Genomic DNA, 17321 nt, shown 5'->3' with positions numbered 1-17321 from the left:
ACTGTTATAAACATCTAACTACCTCTCTCACACTGTGATAAACATCTAACTACCTTTCTCACACTGTTATAAACATCTAACTACCTCTCTCACACTGTTATAAACATCTAACTACTTCTCTCACACTGTTATAAACATCTAACTACCTTTCTCACACTGTTATAAACATCTAACTACCTCTCCCACACTATTATAAACATCTAACTACCTCTATCACACTTATTAACATCTAACTACCTCTCTCACACTGTTAGAAACATTTAACTTTCTCTCACACTGTTAGAAACATCTAACTATCTCTCTCACACTATTATAAACATCTAACTACCTCACTCACACTGTTATAAACATCTATCTCTCTCACACTGTTATACTGTAAACATCTAACTACCTCTCCCACACTTATAAACATCTGACTACCTCTCTCACACTGTTATAAACATCTAACTACCTCTATCACACTTATTAACATCTAACTACCTCTCTCACACTGTTATAAACATTTAACTATCTCTCTCACACTGTTATAAACATCCAACTACCGCTCACACTGTTATAAACATCTAACTACCTCTATCACACTGTTATAAACATCTAACTATCTCTCACACTGTTATACTGTAAACATCTAACTACCACTCTCACACTGTTATAAACATCTGACTATCTCTCTCACACTGTTATAAACATCTAACTATCTCTCCCACACTTATTAACATCTAACTACCTCTACCACACTGTTATAAACATCTATCTCTCTCACACTGTTATAAACATCTAACTACCTCTCTCACACTGTTATGAACATCTAACTACCTCTCTCACACTGTTATGAACATCTCTCTCTCACACTGTTATAAACATCTAACTCTCACACTTATAAACATCTATCTCTCTCACACTGTTATAAACATCTAACTACCTCTCTCACACTGTTATGAACATCTAACTACCTCTCTCACACTGTTATGAACATCTAACTACCTCTCTCACACTGTTATGAACATCTCTCTCTCACACTGTTAGAAACATCTAACTACAGTAGGACCCCACTTATCCGAACCCAACGGGACCGAAGGTCGTTCGTATCTCTGAAATGTCCGGATGACTGAAACTTATGTTAAAATGCACCAAATTCAATAAGTGGTATACTTGTTTCATATAGACTCATAATAGACCGATAAATACTCTTAATTACTTGTGAAAATGCATCAAAATTGCAATCAAATAGCCAACTAAACTCATATAGCCTAGCCTATAATAGGCCTACAGTAGCCTATAATAAAATAAACGAATTTCCACTTGAGTGCGTGCTTTGATCAAATACAGTAGGCTAGCCTATTTTTTCAAATGAGGCCTGCGCTGCATCGATAGGCTACTGTATTCGCAGAACAAAATGGTATAGCCTATAAACAACCCAACATTAGAACAATTAGAGCAAATGATAATCAATAAATAAATAAATGAAATGACAGACAAGTTGTAGTGTCTTAGGCTATTGTAGCCTAAAACAAAGTCTCTAAAACAACCGATGTAGGCTAACGTGGCCTAGGCTGTAGGCTATTATTTAACAAATACAGTAGGCCTAGTAGGCTAATCTACATGCTCACAACACGTCTGTGTTCCTGAAGTCCATTAACTGGGAACGAAAAATGACTCGATCCTCCTCTGCTTCAGGTTGCTGACGCGCTTTCTGGCTACCAAGGAATGCAGCTCTCGCAGCAGACTCGTTTGCGTTTTGCGCTCGGCATTAGAGTAACAAAGAAATTAAACGTGACAGGCTACAACCTACAGGCAACATGTAGGTCTACATACAGTTCTGTTTTTATTCACAGTAGGATACAGTACTGTAATGAAAATCCCACCAGTAACCAGATAACAGGCTCTAAAAAAGAAAAAGTTTTAAGCCTGTCCGGTAGAGGGAGGTTCGGATCTCTGACGTTCGGATGAGTGGGGTCCTACTGTACCTCTCTCACACTGTTATAAACATCTCACTACCTCTCTCACACTGTTATAAACATCTAACTATCTCTCCCACACTTATAAACATCTAACTACCTCTATCACACTGTTATAAACATCTAACTACCTCTCTCACACTGTTATAAACATCTAACTACCTCTATCACACTGTTATAAACATCTGACTATCTCTCTCACACTGTTATAAACATCTAACTATCTCTCCCACACTTATAAACATCTAACTACCTCTATCACACTGTTATAAACATCTAACTACCTCTATCACACTGTTATAAACATCTCTCTCACACTGTTATAAACATCTATCTCTCTCACACTTATAAACATCTAACTACCTCTCTCACACTGTTATAAACATCTATCTCTCTCACACTGTTATAAACATCTAGCTATCTCTCACACTTATAAACATCTATCTCTCTCACACTGTTAGAAACATCTAACTACCTCTCTCACACTGTTAGAAACATCTAACTACCTCTCTCACACTGTTATAAACATCTTACTACCTCTATCACACTGTTAGAAACATCTAACTACCTCTCTCACACTGTTAGAAACATCTAACTACCTCTCTCACACTGTTATAAACATCTTACTACCTCTATCACACTGTTATAAACATCTAACTACCTCTATCACACTGTTATAAACATCTAACTACCTCTATCACTGTTATAAACATCTGACTATCTCTCTCACACTGTTATAAACATCTATCTCTCCCACACTTATAAACATCTAACTACCTCTATCACACTGTTATAAACATCTAACTACCTCTATCACTGTTATAAACATCTAGCTATCTTTCCCACTTATAAACATCTGACTACCTCTCACACTGTTATATAAACATCTAACTACCTCTCTCACACTGTTATAAACATCTCTCTCACACTGTTATAAACATCTATCTCTCTCACTGTTATAAACATCTAACTACCTCTCTCACAGTGTTATAAACATTTAACTACCTCTCTCACACTGTTATAAACATCTAACTACCTCTCTCACACTGTTATAAACATCTCTCTCACACTATCTCTCTCACACTGTTATAAACATCTAACTATCTCTCTCACACTGTTATAAACATCTAACTATCTCTCACACTGTTATAAACATCTAACTACCTCTCACACTGTTATAAACATCTAACTATCTCTCTCACACTGTTATAAACATCTAACTATCTCTCTCACACTGTTATAAACATCTAACTACCTCTCACACTGTTATAAACATCTAACTACCTCTATCACTGTTATAAACATCTAGCTATCTTTCCCACTTATAAACATCTGACTACCTCTCACACTGTTATATAAACATCTAACTACCTCTCTCACACTGTTATAAACATCTCTCTCACACTGTTATAAACATCTATCTCTCTCACTGTTATAAACATCTAACTACCTCTCTCACAGTGTTATAAACATTTAACTACCTCTCTCATACTGTTATAAACATCTAACTACCTCTCTCACACTGTTATAAACATCTCTCTCACACTATCTCTCTCACACTGTTATAATCATCTAACTATCTCTCTCACACTGTTATAAACATCTAACTATCTCTCTCACACTGTTATAAACATCTAACTATCTCTCACACTGTTATAAACATCTAACTACCTCTCACACTGTTATAAACATCTAACTATCTCTCTCACACTGTTATAAACATCTAACTATCTCTCTCACACTGTTATAAACATCTAACTACCTCTCACACTGTTATAAACATCTAACTATTTCTATCACACTGTTATAAACATCTAACGACCTCTCTCACACTGTTATAAACATCTAACTACCTCTATCACACTGTTATAAACATCTATCTCTCTCACACTGTTAAACATCTGACTACCTCTCTCACACTGTTATAAACATCTATCTCTCTCACACTGTTAAACATCTGACTACCTCTTTCACACTGTTATAAACATCTAACTATATCTCACACTGTTATAAACATCTAACTACCTCTATCACACTGTTATAAACATCTATCTCTCTCACACTGTTAAACATCTGACTACCTCTCTCACACTGTTATAAACATCTATCTCTCTCACACTGTTAAACATCTGACTACCTCTTTCACACTGTTATAAACATCTAACTATATCTCACACTGTTATACACATCTAACCATCTCTGACACTGTTATACACATCTAACTATCTCTCTCACACTTATAAACATCTAACTACCTCACTCACACTGTTATAAACATCTAACTACCTCTATCACACTGTTATAAACATAACTACAGTACCTCTCTCACACTGTTATAAACATCTAACTACCCCTCACACTGTTATAAACATCTAACTATCTCTCACACACTGTTATAAACATCTAACTACCTCTCTCATACTGTTATAAATATCTAACTACCTCTATCACACTGTTATAAACATCTAACTACCTCTCTCACACTGTTATAGAGATGTAACTATCTCTCTCACACTGTTATAAACATCTCTCTCACACTGTTATAAACATTTAACTATCTCTCTCACTGTTATAAACACCTAACTATATCTCTCACACCTTTATAAACATCTAACTACCTCTCTCTCACTGTTATAAACATCTCTCTCTCTCACTGTTATAAACATCTAACTATCTCACACTGTTTTAAACATCTAACTACCTCTCTCACACTGTTATAAACATCTAACTACCTCTCTCTCACTGTTATAAACATCTCTCTCTCTCACTGTTATAAACATCTAACTATCTCTCTCACACTGTTATAAACATTTAACTACCTCTCACACTGTTATAAACATCTAACTACTTCTCTCACACTGTTATAAACATCTGACTACCTCTATCACACTGTTATAAACATCTAACTACCTCTATCACACTTATTAACATCTATCTCTCTCACACTGTTATAAACATCTGACTACCTCTATCACACTGTTATAAACATCTGACTACCTCTATCACACTTATTAACATCTATCTCTCTCACACTGTTATAAACATCTATCTCTCTCACACTGTTATTAACATCTGACTGTTTAGAAGTCCATCACTCCGCCTCTTCCTCGTCTCTCTCATCTCTTTCTCTCCCTTGTCTCTCTCTCCCTTGTCTCTCTCTCTTTCCCTCGTCTCTCTCTCTCTCCCTCGTCTCTCTCTCTCCCTTGTCTCTCTCTCCCCCATCTCTCTCTCTCCCTCATATCTCCCTCATCTCTCTCTCTCCTTCATCTCTCTCACTCTCTCTCTCTCTCTCCTAGCCTCCTGGGTGGAAGCGTGTGAGGACCACTCTGAACCGTGGTCTCACAGCATCAGAGGCCTACCTGCTGCTCCACTGGGTGTGTGTCCGAGGTGCTGCCAAGGTGAGGAGACCTGCACACACTAGGGTTGTCAAAAGTGCCATGAAATTGAGTTAGAATATATTCGAATTAATTTAGTAGAGTTCGAACAATATTCGAATTTATACATTTAAAAAAAAGATTTTTCATGAATATATTAGCCTAATAAAATAACCCTTGACTGTAATATTGTACTGTGAACACTGTTACCCCTCGCTGAGGTGTTAACTTTCATCTTTCTATAAGGTGCTGGGTCTGGATTATTGGATTATTGCCCGTAAATAAATTGTAGCCTATAAATGTTCTGTTATTAATGTAAAGCTGCATAATTTTTGATAAATAATATTATTTATTAATACTATAATATTTGAACTAAAATTTAGGTTTGAACCTCTTTTAAAAAAAGATATTCAAATTTTTTTTGGACAGCCCTAGCACACACACACGAACACGCACAAACACACAGACACACACACAAGGGCTTTTCACACTGAACTTAGCCCAGGGCTAAACACATTCTTAGAACCTTCTTAGTCCCAGGCTTATGGAGCTTTTAGCCCCAGGCTAGTCTAACTCAATGGATGTACGTTTTGGCAATTAACCTTGTCATTCGTTGTCACACTGCCCAATCAGTAGCGACGCAAATTAATCTGATTCGGCCGAGAGATTCTCTCGGCACCAATCAGATTCGATCCAGACTATTTTGCAGGAACACCGGGGGCTGGCTCCGCCCAAGACGACTGTGATTGGTTTAAAGAAATACTGTGTTTTTTTCCCCCCTATTGCAGAATGGTAATATGTCCAGCCAGACCTGTTTCCGGCGCTGGCACAGCGTAAACGAAGTGTGGAGATAGGTCTGGCTATGCGAGACTAGCCCCAGGGTAATGGAGCTGTTAGCCCCAGGCTAAGGGAGATGTTAGCCCCAGGCTAAGAAAGCTTTCACACTGGCACCATCCTGGCACATTCCAAAGTGGGCTAGACTTCAGCCTAGGGCTTGCTGGCCCTGCTCCGGATCAGGGTTCGCCCCGAGTTTGCTGGGTTATCCCCTGAAAATCAACTAAACACGGGGCTAAAAGGTGCCAGTGTGAAACGGGGCTAAAGTTAACAATGGACTCTACATCACATGTTTATAATAAAATATTATAAAAGATCAAATTGATCGCAGGCGGTAACAGCAATGTTTCTGAGTGGTCGGAAAAGTCAGTTTAAGAACAAACTTATGTTGCTGCGTCATTCGAATGTAAACATTAGTTGTGTGTTCCAACAGACATTTAACCCAGGGCTAGTAGAACTGCAGTGTGAATCATATAGTATTGGGCTTAGGTTAACCCTGGGTTAACAATATGTGTGTGAAAAGGGGCTAAATTAACCCAGGGTTATCTCTTAGCCCAAGGCCAAGGATAGCCCTAGGATAAGAATATGCAATGTGGACAGCCCTACAGACACACACACACATATAAAGTACCTTTGTTTCGGCCCACAGGGCTGTATTTCATGACCAGATAGAACCGACCATGAACATGTGTTGTTTTGTGGGAGTCTGGGGGGGGGGGGGGTTTCACAAAGCTGGCTAACTAAGTAAGCCTGACCTCTGCACAAAGCCAAACCCAGAAAGCTATTTTTACTTCAGTCCATGTTCCAGATCTGAAGAGTTTCCAGGTTTTACTCATTGTAAAAGTCAGGCTTACTCAGTTAGCCAGCTTAGTAAACTACCCCCCAGGCGGCAGACGTGGGAGGCCAAGTCCAGGTGGTGATGTTGTTGTTGTTGTCGCTGTTGTTGTGTGGCAGACGTGGGAGGCCATGTCCCGGTGCAGCCAGCTGTGTGGCAGTACAGGAGCTAACGGAGATCACCTGCCTCTCATCTCACTCAACGTCCTGCCAGACTTCGCCACCAACGACCTGCTCAACCCCTGTGGTACCTTCACATCCTCCTCCTCTCTCTCTCCTCTTCCTCTCATTCTGCTCCTCCCTCTCTCTTTCTCCTTCTCTCCTCTTCCCTCTCTCCTCCTCCATCTCTCCTCCTCCCTCTCTCTTTCTCCTTCTCTCCTCTTCCTCTTCCCTCTCTCCTCCTCTTTCTCCTTCTCTCCTCTTCCCTCTCTCCTCCTCCCTCTCTCCTCCTCGTCCTCTAACAGCTGGTGTGTCCTGTGTGTGCTCCTCTAGGAGGAGTGGCCCAGGGACTGAGGGGGCTGTCCGGCTGGTCAGCAGAGTCTGGTCCTGGGCTGAGCAGTAGGGACCGCTGCCAGCTCACCTGGGTCCACCTCTCACGCTACTACACACACCTGGTCAACCTGCAGAACATCTCCACCCGGCCAGGTACACAGACGCACGCACGCACGCACGCACGCACGCACAGACACACATACACACACACACACACACACACACTTCAATATCTTTATTTCTGTACACATTTGACAAGAAACTCTTAAACACAAACAGTAATAGATACCAAAGCTTTCAGAATCTTAACGACAGCAGTTTTCAGTCTCAGTTCACGGATACAGGAAGCAGCGTAAGCAGTGTGTGCGTGTGTGTGTGTTTATGTGTGTGTGCGTGCGTGTGCGTGTGTGTCCCAGTGTCTCCCCAGTGTGTGGAGGGCCTGGTGTCCCTGGCAGACAGCAGCCTGTCTCTCAGGCTGGCTCAGCTGCACTCCTGGTTCCAGTCACACATGGAGGCCTACAGACAGCAGTGCTGCGCCCCAGAACCCCCCACCGAGATCATCACACAGCCCCAGATCATACAGGTACAGTACACACACACACAGGCACGCACAGGCATACACACACACACACACACGCACACACACACACACACACACACACACGCACACACACACAGGCACACACACACACTCCCACACCCAGGCATACACACACACACTCACACCGAGGTACACACACACACACACACACAAACACCCAGGCATACACACACACACACACACACACACACACACACACACACACCCAGGTACACGCACACACACACACACACACAAACACCCAGGCATACACACACACACACACACACACACACCCCATTGATGACTGTCTCTATCTCTGGTGTGTGTGTGTCTAGCTGTGTCCCACAGTGCGAGGCACTCTGGGACAGGGGGGGGAGTTGTACCCATGGTCCTTTGCTAACCAGCCGGAGCTGTGTGTCCAGTGGTACCACCCTCCGTTGAGCTCCACCCAGGACCACCAGGACACGGTAGAACACACACACACACACACACACACACAAACACACACAAACACTCACACACACTCACACTTCCCTCTGCTGCTTTTAATATTATTATATTGAGCCTTCTTTACCTCGTTTTGTAATATAATTCCTAGTGATACTAAGTCTTCTCTCTCTCTCTCTCTCTCTCTCCCCTCCCTACCCTCCCTCCATTCCGCCCTCTCTCCCTCTCGCTGTCCTCTCTCCTCTCTCTCCTCTCTCAGGTGGTGCTGTTGTTTGGTGTGAACAGAGCTCCGTTGTCGGCTATGAGGGCGACAGCCAGCGCCGTCATTGAGCTGCAGTGTGGCCAGTGCACACTTAGCCTCCACAAGTAGGTAGAGGACACACACACACACACACACACACACACTGTGGGACACCGAGAGGGAATGCAGGGTTCAGCACTGAGGTCGAGTCGGGGAGCAGCTTTATTACCAGTCCAAATCACCAAACAAAGGAAAAAGTCACAACAGAAATGTGGGCCAGCCGAGCTGCCTCCGTGCTCCAGGGTTCTCTCCGCCTGGCTGCGGAGGTCCTTCGGTCAGTTCTGGGGTCAGGTCCAGGCTTCTGACCTGCAGCGTGAGCAGAGGAAAAATGGCCACATTAGCAATATTCCACCAACAGAACAACCAGCACCACCATCAACCAGGTCCGTCTACTCACTGAGTCCTCGGACCGCTGTCTGGTCTTCTCCCTTGGGTGTTCAGCAGTCCCAGCTCATCAGCTGATAGGCGGCAGCTGGTGTTTCTGCAGGGCGAGGGCTGATGAGGTGAATGGTGCCAGCTGGGCTCCAGGGTGGCCGTGACGACCTTGAATGGCCTGTATATGCCGGCCACGACCTGGCCACGCTGTACAGGGTGCTGAACTCCTGGAAGGGCCACGACATGGCCACGCTGTCCAGGGTGCGGAACTCCTGGAAGGGCCACGACCTGGTCACGCTGTACAGGGTGCTGAACTCCTGGAAGAGCCATGACCTGGCCACGCTGTCCAGGGTGCTGAACTCCTGGAAGGGCCACGACATGGCCACGCTGTTCAGGGTGCGGAACTCCTGGAAGGGCCACGACCTGGCCACGCTGTTCAGGGTAGGGAACTCCTGGAAGGGCCGCGACATGGCCACGCTGTCCAGGGTGCGGAACTCCTGGAAGGGCCGGGACCTGGCCGCGCTGTCCAGGGGCTGAACCAGGGAGCGGGGTCTGTGGGTCTCCCGGTGGCAGCCTCGTGTCCACCCATGGCAAAGAGGGTGCCACATACCCCCCCCACCTGGAACGAGGACGGGGTCAACACAGCCGGCCCCCTAGAAGGAGTCCCTCCGGGAGAGGGTGTCGTCGTTGGTGTGGCAGCGACCCGGTCGCTGCACCACCTGAAAGTCAAAGTCTTGGAGACTGAGAAACCAGTGGGTGACTGTAATTGGTGTCCTTTGCTGAGGACATCCATTTCAGGGGGGCGTGGTCTGGGACCAGCCGGAACCGGCATCCCAGCAGGTAGTACTTCAGGTGGGTGATAGCCCATTTAATGGCCAGCGCCTCTTTCTCTATTGTGGAGTAGGACTCTTCATGTGGGAGGAGCTTCCTACTCACATATACGATGGGATGCTCCTCCCCGCCCCGCTCCTGCGACAGCAAGGCTGACAGCCGAGGCGTCTATGGAGGACAAAGGGCAAGGTGAAGTGAGGGGTGGCCAACACTGGTTCACAACATAAGGCTTGCCTGAGGGTGCAGTCCGCCTCGGGGGTTCCACTCCACCTTGTCCGGCAGGCGTTTCCGGGTCAGGTCGTGGAGGGGAGCTGTGACGGTGGCAAACTGCGGAATGAACCTTTGGTAATACCCCACAAGACCCAGGAAGGACTTCACCTGTTTCTTTGTGCGCGGGGTGGGCCAGCTGGAGATGGCCTGCACCTTCTTGCTCTGTGGTCGAACACATCCTCGGCCGATGTGATAGCCAAGGTAGGAGGCTTCCTCCAGACCGAGCCGGCACTTTTTAGGGTTGGCGGTGAGCCCCGCCCTGCGGAGCGCCCAGAGGTGCTTCAGGTGAGTTTCCCACTTGGTGCTGTAAATGATGATGTCATCCAGATAGGCGCCCGCATAGTCCTTGTGTGGCTGGAGGACCCGGTCAATTAGCCGCTGGAACGTTGCTGGGGCTCCATGTGCTCCGAACGGTAACACTGTGTATTGGAACAGCCCTTCAGGGGTGGTGAAGGCAGTTTTCTCTTTGGCCTGGGAGGTCAGAGGGACCTGCCAGTACCCTTTCGTCAGGTCCAGTGTGGATACAAACCTGGCTGAGCCCAAGCGCTCAATCAGTTCGTGCACTCGGGGCATGGAATAAGCATCGAACCGGGAGATCTCATTCAACTTGCGGAAGCCATTACAGAACCTCCACGAGCCCTCAGGTTTGGGGACCAGGACGATGGGACTGGACCCATGACTTTGTGACTCCTCTATCCCAGGTCTAACATGGTCCGGACCTCCTTCCTTATAGCCTCTTGCTGGGCCTCCGGGATCCGGTAGGGCTGGTAGGTCCGAGAACACATCTCGGTGCTGCATGGTCAGCTCCTTGAGGTCCTGGAGCAGCCATGAACGCTGATACCACCTCCTGGGCTGGTTCGGCGGGCTCCTGGTAGGCCTTCAATAGATTGACATGGTAAAATTGAGTGGGTTTATGGCATCCAGGCTGTCAGACCCAGTAGTTCACATCACTGACCTTTTAATCAATCTTATACGGGCTCCGCCACTGGGCCAGGAACTTACATTAGGACTAAGACAGCTGGTGAGGTGAGTGGTGCCAGCTTGGCCCCAGAGTTGCCGTGACGACCTTGACTGGCCTGTATATGCCGGCCACAACGCTGTCCAGGGTGCTGAACTCCTGGAAGGGCCACGACCTGGCCACACTGTCCAGGGTGCTGAACTCCTGGAAGGGCCACGACCTGGCCACACTGTCCAGGGTGCTGAACCAGGGAGCGGGGTCTGTGCGTCTCCAGGGACTATTGGGGCGTAGCCACCGGAGAGGTGTGCGTCCCGGTGGCAGCCTTGTTTCCACCCATGGCAAAGAGGGTGCCACAACACACACACACACACACACTCACTCACTCACACACACGCACACTCACACACGCACACACTCACACGCACGCACGCACACACACACACACACACACACACACACTCACACACACACACACACACACACACACACACACACACACACACACACACACACACACACCTTGTTCTCTAGCCCCACCCTAGACCTCTAGATTTGAGTCTCACTACTGGGTTGATCCTCCCAGCTACGGTATACGTATCTCCTGTTTGATTGGTCTCTCCTCCGCTCCCTGATTGATCGATCCCCTCTTCTCTGCTCCCTGTTCTGTGTTCTGTGCCCTGTGTGTGTGAATGTGTGTGTGTGTGTGTGTGTGTGTCAGACTGAGGGCGCTTCACGCTGAGCTGTGTGCGGCATGGGCGGGCGCCAACGCCGTCTCCTCCCCTCCCGGCACCACCACAAGCCCCGCCTCCTCCCCCGGGCAGCGGCGCGCCAAGACCCCCGACAAGCAGCAGGCCTCCAACGCTCACACACAGGTCTGCACACACACACACACACAAACACACACACACAAAGACCTCCGACAAGCACCAGGCCTCCAAGGCTCACACACAGGTCTGCCCACACACACTCACACACACATACATGCACACACACAAATACCCCCAACAAGCAGCAGGGGCCTCATTTATAAAGCTTGCGTACACACAAAAGAATGCATATGCCACTCCTGAGCAAACTTTGGGATTTATAAAAAACAAACTTGACGGGAGAATGGCGGAGAATGTGCTCACCTCCAAGCACACTCTGACCCATGCGTACGCACATTTCTGGCCAAATGAAAAACAATGGGCCTCATTCACCAACGAAGTAAAGAAGTTCTTAAGAAGCATTTCTTCTTAAAGTGTACTTGCGCTGTTTCTAAGAAAATTCTGGCATTCACCAATGGTTTCTCATCTGGGATTTATTCTCAGCTAAGAACAGAATATATGAACACTGAATAGCAGTCACAAGTAGGCCATTTGAGTGCGGAAATGTAGACTATGCAAAATTGGTGATTGCGGTTACCTCAATTCTACAGTTGGATGATATATGATTGAAATGAAATTATATTTGCCTAATTCCCAATAACGTGTCCTAATCATAACCATAATTTACATTGTAAACGTGTGCGTCAGAATATCTGATATTTCATAGTTTAAATCATTTCGCTCCGAATTGCTTGTTATTCGTGTTGATCTTGAAGATGTAGATAAAATATTTAGATTGTGTGTTAATAATTCGTGATTTTGGTGTAAATTAATGTGTGTTGTGTTTTGTTTTAATTATTTGACCGTTCTGCAAAAGCACCGTGTGATTTCGCTGTATAGGGCCTACATATAATAGCCTACCAACAAATCCATGACCATTTCATCATTTGGTGATTGCGGTCACCTCAATTCTACAGTTGGATGTGTGTTAGTGCGCTAGACGGAGAGTCTGCTGCGGAGAGGGTGCTAGTCCATGTCCCTGGTGTCTGTATCCATATCGCCAGCGGCGCACACACCCAACAGTGCTGTTGTCCCTATTATGGCACCAACGCACTGGTCAAACTGTGGGTGGGTGGGCACGCCGGCCCCCCTCCAGTGGCCTGCATATCTCTCCTCAAGATTAAACATTCACGATTCCTTTATTTGTCACATGCAGCCTAATGTCCAGTCACAGTGAAATGTTGCTGCCAGCTCCAAGGTTATGGTCATTACAGATGAAACTCTAATACTCAATTTACAAATGACACAATAAGGACCATTTCTATACAGTATGTAGATAAGATCAGATAAGTAGGGTACCTCTTTTGTCAACTGCTAGCGTTGACAGCTGTGTAGGTTATATAGCCTACATTTTTGTAGACTGTAGCCTTGTATATTGTATTCTATCAAGTTGACATTTTGCACTGTTCTGCCTCGCTATGTTTATGCACCAAGGTAAATTCCTCGTAGTAGGAGGCCTACTTGGCTGAATTAAAATCAGATTTTGATTGCCCACGCTGGATTCGAAATGCAGTCCTCTGACTTGCTAACGCACCTGACACAACCCCACCTAAACCATTATGCTATCAAAAGGCGAGAAGTGTGCGCGAATGACTGGTATTCATTCAGAGAAGTGACATCTGGGCACGACCCTGGAGCTGCATATCCTTATATGGGGCTGGCGGGGAGTTTACCTATGCTAATTCATGTGAGCGGCCACAAGCTTTGAACTTGAGAAACCATGAAATTCGCCATTAAGAGAAGGCAGGTGCGAACTCTTCCAGCGGTTTACGAACACGTCGTGAATCAGACGGGAGCTTTCCTTAGAAACGTTCTTAGGAATACATTTAAGAACAGAACTTAATTAGATATTGGTGAATGAGGCCCAATGATCCTAATGGCAGAAAGGTGAAACCCGAGAAACGCTTTGAAATTGACACCAGTGAACAATAAATCTATCCAATATAGCAAAATAACCCCTCAAATATGTTCCACAGTCCAACCGGAATCATAATCAATTGGATCTGTCATCGCTAAACAATTGATTAATTTATTTATTCTCATAAATAATTTCTGTATTTATTTATTCTCATAAATAATTCCTGTATTTATTTATTCTCATAAATAATTCCTGTATTTATTTATTCTCAAATAATCATGTGGACAGCGTAGGCTATGTGCTCAAAGCAATCACTATAATTCAAATACTGTTGTGAATGACTTGTGAACGCCTTCATATTTACACTGCTATGTGAATCCCAATTTTGGTAGAGCAACAATCACTCTAGTCATAGAGAACGCCTTCTCACTGTGGGGAAAATGACAGTGCCAACATGCAGCCTAGCCTTCCGCAACAAGAAATCTCTAAGTGTGCACTGTTGTGCATGACATATTTACTCAGGCAATGTGTAGGCTAATATATTATGAAGATAATATGATTCACTGTAAGCTGTGTTACACAGAAATAGGCTGTTTGATGGTGGTGTTTCATTGCCTCATTGTTTGACTCCACATTCATAGGGCACCCATTATTATAAGCTATTAGGATTGGAAATGTTTATTTCAGTGTCATGCACCCCGGACAGGGTGTCCAGCCCGTAAGGACTGACAGGACACATCAACAGTAAACATACAGTAGACACAAAATCAAACACAATCATTTCACAACAGACATTCCATTACAATCAAAAGTTAACTAATAGCTCCAGCCATCTTCTTCAAGCCATATTACATGTAAATAATTTAGCAGTTCTTAGATTCCATGCTTTCTTAATAAAGGTAGCAGTAGTGAAAATCTCTTCTCTGAACAGACCCTCTAGCTTTTCATCATCTCCTAACCAGAACAACTCTGGCTTCAGGTTTTGCATTTTTTCAAATAGAAAAAAATGAATATTGTCTGGGATCATCATATAATGGACAATGAAACATAAAATGAAATTCGTCCTCCGTCACTTCAAGATCACACTGTACAAAGTCTCTCTCCTCAACAACAGAGTTAAATCTACCTACTTCACTAGCAAGAGGAAGGGTCCCCGTTCTGAGCTGAGCACAAACAGATCTTCTACATCTATCCATTGGCAGAGTCACATACTGTAGGGTTCTGGGCTGTACACATTTTTAATTTGACAGTAGGTTCTAAGTTTGGGTTTGAGCTAGATATTGGTGGCCCATTTCTCTTTATAATCAATAAGTAACTTCTGTTTAATGTATTGCACCCCGCATCTTAAACCATTTCTGTAGCGAAACTGTTGATCAACTTCACAGAAAGCTGCATACAGTACATATCACTACACCATGGAAAACGATGTGCTTTCTCCCAGTTAAACACATACTTGTCTATTCTGCCCTCCGGCATAGTGGAGAGACGGTTCCATAACCTTATCATTTCCGTCTGCTTAATATAGCAGGGCTCCCAGCACATGCCCCCCTGTAAAGCCAGCACAGGTGTAAATGTGTGCACACCCAAGAAACAGCGAATTGCCTGATTTTGAATGGCAATCACCTTGGGAAACTCCTTACTTCCCCACACTCCAGCTGCATAAAATAGAATTGGGGACACACATGCATCATAAAGATTAGAAAAAGTACTATAACCCAGATTTGGACATTATTTCAATTTACTTATAATGGAACTCAAAGCTCTACTTGCAGTATCAGCCAGAGCATTAACTCCTTCTTCAAACCGTAGATGTTCATCAAAAATGAAGCCCAGATATTTATATGTACTAGTAAAAGATAAGGACAACCCACCAACATAAAAATCAAAGGTACTTCTTTGTACTCTCGGTTTTCTGAAGTGTAAAATTTGAGTTTTTCCTTGGTTAATTGACAGCCTCCATTTTGTACACCACAAATGGACTATATTTAACAGCTGCTGGAGCTCCTCCTCACCCCCAGCCATTAAGGCTCTATCATCCACATAAAGTAGGATGTTCAGCTTCAGGTCACCAATATGAAGACCAATGTCTTCACTTTTGATTTGCTGAGCCAAATCCTTTATAAATAAAGCAAAAAGGGTAGATGAAGGAACATCACGCTGTTTAACACCCAGAGGACTGGGGAACCAGCCAGCTCTCATGTCATTCACCTGCAGGCTACTGGGGATTTATATAAAGCTTTGATGGCTTTATAGAATTTTCCATCTAATCCAGCTGAGATAAGTTTAAACTCTAAAAGATTCCTATGAACGCAATCAAAAGCTTTTTGAAAATCGATAAAGCAAACAAAAGAAGACTTCCCTTTTGAGAGTCTAGCTCTAATTATGAGCTCAGGGTACAGATATGATCCAAACAGGACCTGTGCTTCCTGAACCCGTTCTGTTCCTCCACAAGAATGTTTTCATTCTCTAAGTATTGGGACAGCCTAGCATTTAGGACATAAGAGTACAACTTATGCACTGTGCTTAACAGACTCATTCCTCTATAGTTAAGTGGGACTCTGGGGTAATTTTTGGCCGATTTAGGAATTGGTTTAATGAGCGATTTGTACCAATTAGATGGGACAACACCACTACTAAAACACCCCTGGAAGAGACAAACTAGAAATGGTAACAGGTTGGGTACTTTCAAGACTTCATTACAGAGACCTTCAATGCCCGTAGCTTTTCTGGGTTTAGCATCCTCAACAGCTTTACGAACCTCTTCAAGTGAAATGCTAGAGTTCAGTAAATTATTTGATTCATAATCTGTCTGATCAAACCTCTCTTCTGTAGAGTTCTTTACATCATAAATATGGTTCAAAAAGCTTTCATCAAATTGATCTGGTTTATTACTGTCAGAAAATAAGGCTGAAAAATCATTCTCCCATTTATTCAACACAAGCTCAGCCTTACACTCGCTCCATGGGCGATTTTATAGGGGGGGCAGGGGGGGCACTTGGGGGCAAGTGCCCCCCCTGATTGGCCAGCCCAACTCTGCTCAAATTCTTTAAAAATAAATAAATAAATAAAAATATATATATATATTTTTTTTTACTAATTAACACAATTATTAAATACATAATTGTGGTTTGTACCAGTTTGTGTTAGGTCATCATTCATTATAAAAGTGTATTTATTACTTAAACTAGGCTACCTTTGAAAAAAATATATATTCATAATCCTCCAATGGCACAACTCGTCCGTCGACCTCAACTATTTCCGGTTTGATCTGTTACCGCAAATAAATGAGATCTGACTGTACTGCTCAGTGCTCAAGCTACAACTAGCCAACCTGCTCACA

At 44.3% G+C, this 17321-nt stretch overlaps 1 protein-coding gene across 1 annotated transcript in view; it reads left to right on the top strand.

Moving 5' to 3' along the window:
• The window catches only part of cfap54 (cilia and flagella associated 54), a gene marked incomplete at both ends in the record, with an annotated part of 92298 nt that extends 83406 nt beyond the window's left edge, over nucleotides 1-8892 (top strand). Inside the window, 5 exons of the mRNA XM_084448042.1 lie at nucleotides 7121-7247; nucleotides 7493-7645; nucleotides 7909-8075; nucleotides 8411-8542; nucleotides 8782-8892. Coding sequence (XP_084304168.1) covers nucleotides 7121-7247; nucleotides 7493-7645; nucleotides 7909-8075; nucleotides 8411-8542; nucleotides 8782-8892 — 690 coding nt within the window. The remainder of the gene's footprint in view (nucleotides 1-7120; nucleotides 7248-7492; nucleotides 7646-7908; nucleotides 8076-8410; nucleotides 8543-8781) is intronic.
• Between the last annotated feature and the right edge of the window lie 8429 nt (nucleotides 8893-17321).

This window comes from Borostomias antarcticus (assembly GCF_949987555.1).
Source record: "Borostomias antarcticus genome assembly, chromosome: 13".
Classification (NCBI taxonomy): Eukaryota; Metazoa; Chordata; class Actinopteri; order Stomiiformes; family Stomiidae; genus Borostomias; species Borostomias antarcticus.
The sequence above is the reverse complement of the archived record's forward strand: the minus strand, read 5'-3'. Positions and strand labels throughout refer to the sequence as shown.